Source organism: Pundamilia nyererei, unplaced genomic scaffold (genome assembly GCF_000239375.1).
Source record: "Pundamilia nyererei isolate P.nyererei 1_Seehausen unplaced genomic scaffold, PunNye1.0 scaffold00228, whole genome shotgun sequence".
In the NCBI taxonomy this organism is placed as follows: Eukaryota; Metazoa; Chordata; class Actinopteri; order Cichliformes; family Cichlidae; genus Pundamilia; species Pundamilia nyererei.
The window spans coordinates 199,944-203,282 of NW_005187629.1; the positions used below are offsets into that span (position 1 = coordinate 199,944).

Sequence of the window (3,339 nt, forward strand, 5' to 3'; positions counted from 1 at the left end):
TTTAAAAATTGCAATAATATCGTATCGTGGGATGTATGGTGATTCCCACTTCTAACATGTAGTGAGGTCACCTACTTTTTGTGGACTCTGCATTTAAGACTCAACATTAGACTTTTGGCCACATTAGTCATGTCATGGTATCATGTTAGTTTTGGAGCTAGTGAGCATATTTAGAGGTGGTGCTGTGCTCCGTTATCAGCTAAGGTTAGTGAGCTGCATTCCCAAACTGTATGGGTGCAAAGCACAGACACATATCTGCTAATTAATACAAAGTAACAGACTAAAATATCAGAATTTCACTTATCCACACCAAATCAACATCTTGGGCAGTCTTTACCATACAACAAGACAACAAAGCATACATATTTATATTTGTGTGTTGGTGTGTGTTTCAATTAATTATTCATATATTACTAAATAATACAACACAAAATTATACAGGGCGTTGTTGGGATGCTACTATGGAAGTAATCCCTGAAGATGGAGTTGCATAAAGAGGATGTGGGACCTATGGATACATCGAAACCCAAAATCTGGACTAACCGCAAAACAGCTAGTAGCTCAGTGTTTCAACATCCTTAAGAAGCAACTGCTAACACAACTAGAGATTTAGGAAGGACGGCACAAATGCTACGGCAAAGGGGAGCCAGGACATCAGGTCAGGGAGGAGATAGCATCTCTACACTCTCAGATTCCCTCCTAAGAAGTACAGTAAGTTGGACATACCTGAGGCCTTGGAAACTGCCAAGCAAAGACTCGCAGTATCTCATTGGCAGGGGAACAATATGAGAACAGCCCTACCAAAGCTGGAGTCAGAGCAATACTGGAGGATTATATGGGACAAGGATGCAACACACATATGGTTGGTGGAGCTAAGAGCAAACTCCAGTAACCTCCCTGAACAGGCCTCAGTTACCATCGCACTGTCAGACATCTAAGAAAGTCTCAAGTATGAAGAGTTGGACAGCATCAATTCCTGATATGAGTCATGTCAGGAAATTGGCTAAAGAAGCTAACTGCTCTCCATGAGTGTCGCACAAATGAACTAGCTACTAAAAGATTAGACACACCAAGGATGGCTAATTGAAGACTGGACAGTCGTGATCACCCAAGGATCTTCAGAAGGGACCCATCCAACTACTGGTCAATGACTTTCCTCAGACCCAAAACATGAAAGCTCCTATCAGTCATCATAGCAGCTAAGACAAACAGGCACATGGTTCAAAACATGAGCAGGACCCGGAAGGAAATAAGCAGAAACACTGAATGGGGCCAAACACCAGTCATTCAAGACTGACAAACTGAAGAACCTGAGCACTGCCTTGATTGATTATAAGAAAGCATACAACTCAGTGCATCACACATGGATCCTGGAATGCCTAGAACTTCATCAGCAATTCAATGGGGGCAACTTCAAGCCAGTTACACAATCAGCATGAAGTGCAGGATTATTCAAAGAGATGAACCCTCTCAGCCAGGACATCAACAAGACTACGAAATAGAGGAAATGCTAGCTATCTCCCACTCATCACATGGATGACATCAAGCTATATGCCAGGAGTGAATGAGGCATTCACTTGTTCATTCATATCACTAGGACCTACAGCAATGACTTTGAAATGTCATTCAGTTGAATGGGAAGAAAAAGATCCAGACAGTTAACACCTGCTGGTTGTCAGATACCTGGTGGGATAATCAAGTGGCCACAGGAATAGGAATAGACGGGCGATCGTGGCTCAAGAGTTGGGAGTTCGCCTTGTAATCGGAAGGTTGCCGGTTCGACCCCCGTCTCGGACAGTCTCGGTCGTTGTGTCCTTGGGCAAGACGCTTCACTCGTTGCCTACTGGTGGTGGTCAGAGGGCCCGGTGGCGCCAGTGTCCGGCAGCCTCGCCTCTGTCAGTGCGCCCTAGGGTGGCTGTGGCTACAATGTAGCTTACCATCACCAGTGTGTGAATGTGTGTGTGAATGGGTGGATGACTGAATGTGTAAAGCGCTAGAATTGAAAGGTTTGTCACTGAATCTGTGAGAAAGACCCTGTCACAAGCCATTAAACTCCGTGAAAGGCCCAGTGCACAGTCGATAGGCTCAGTTCTCCACGGCCTGGTTAATGGACATGGACAATGAGCTGATTACAAGGCTGAGCAGCTGTAGAAAGGGAAAAGAGAGGGCACGAAGAGATGAGCAGAATAGACATGCAACACCAAGTATGCCAGAACCAACACTGAAGTATTCATAAAATGCATATTGAATATATCACCAATTTTCTAGGTAAACGTATTTCTACAGGTGGTATTGGTGTTAGATTCTCACAGGATGTCAGTAAAAAGCCATCCAATCCACTCATGCAAAGAAATCAATCAACAGATGTCCATAAATGATGTGTAATAATGAGAAATGACACGAGGAGAAAGTATTAAAAACTCTTACTACAATTTGTTAAATACTTTGTACAAAAGCCTTTGTTGGTCAGAATGATTCTGCACAGTCTTAAAATCCTGAATGCTTCGTGGGCCCCTTCTATGAACTTTCATCTTCATCATCCTCGTAGATGACAGCAGATATTTATCAAGAATGTCTTGGTACATTTTTCCATTCATCCTTCCTGCAATTATTTGAAATGTCCCAGTGCCGTACACAGAAAAACAGTCCCACGCCATGATATTCCCGCCTCCAACCTCACTGTTGGTATGGTGTTTTTGGGGTGAGGCTGTTTGACCTCCATACATGGTGTGTATTATGGCTATTATAGAGATATGTATGCTCATCTTGAGGAAGATAGCATGTCACCCAGTGTAGCTCCCCAGAGTTTGTGTACAGAGGAGCTCTTTTAAACATGATGGATTATGTGGAATTATAAAATCTTGTGGAAGATCAATGGTAAAATGATTTAAAGTTATGTAAATTATTAAACTTGTGTCTTTTTTCCAAAGGGTCAAGTGACAGACACTAATCGAAGACTACAAGATGCAGGCAGGGAGGTACGTCCATGCTGTTCCCCTGTGAAGAAATCTGCATGTACATTTACTGCAAAGAGAGTTCCCTATAAGACATGACTGTACTTAATCCCAGTGGTGCCCTCTTTTTCACTGTCTCCAACACTGCGTTCTCTCCCACAGGTGACAGCTCAGACAGAGGAGGTGATTCGCTGTCGGGTCCAGCAGAGGAACATGGCGACCACTGTGGAGAAACTCCAACTCTGTATACCAGGTACTAATGCTGCCTCTGCTTCAGTGAGAAAGATTTTGTTGTTCAGTTTTGAACAGTGTTATCCAGCTGGCTGACCTCAGGAGTCTTTATATATATATATATATTAGGGGTGCAACGATACACAAAATTCAC

General features: G+C 43.2%; 1 protein-coding gene across 1 annotated transcript in view; it reads left to right on the plus strand.

Annotated features, from left to right (window-relative positions):
- Positions 1-3,339, plus strand: part of exoc6 (exocyst complex component 6) — a 58,389-nt gene that overhangs the window by 23,957 nt on the left and 31,093 nt on the right. Inside the window, exons 3-4 of the mRNA XM_005748727.2 lie at positions 2,931-2,978; positions 3,117-3,207. Of these exons, the coding sequence (XP_005748784.1) occupies positions 2,931-2,978; positions 3,117-3,207 (139 nt within the window). The remainder of the gene's footprint in view (positions 1-2,930; positions 2,979-3,116; positions 3,208-3,339) is intronic.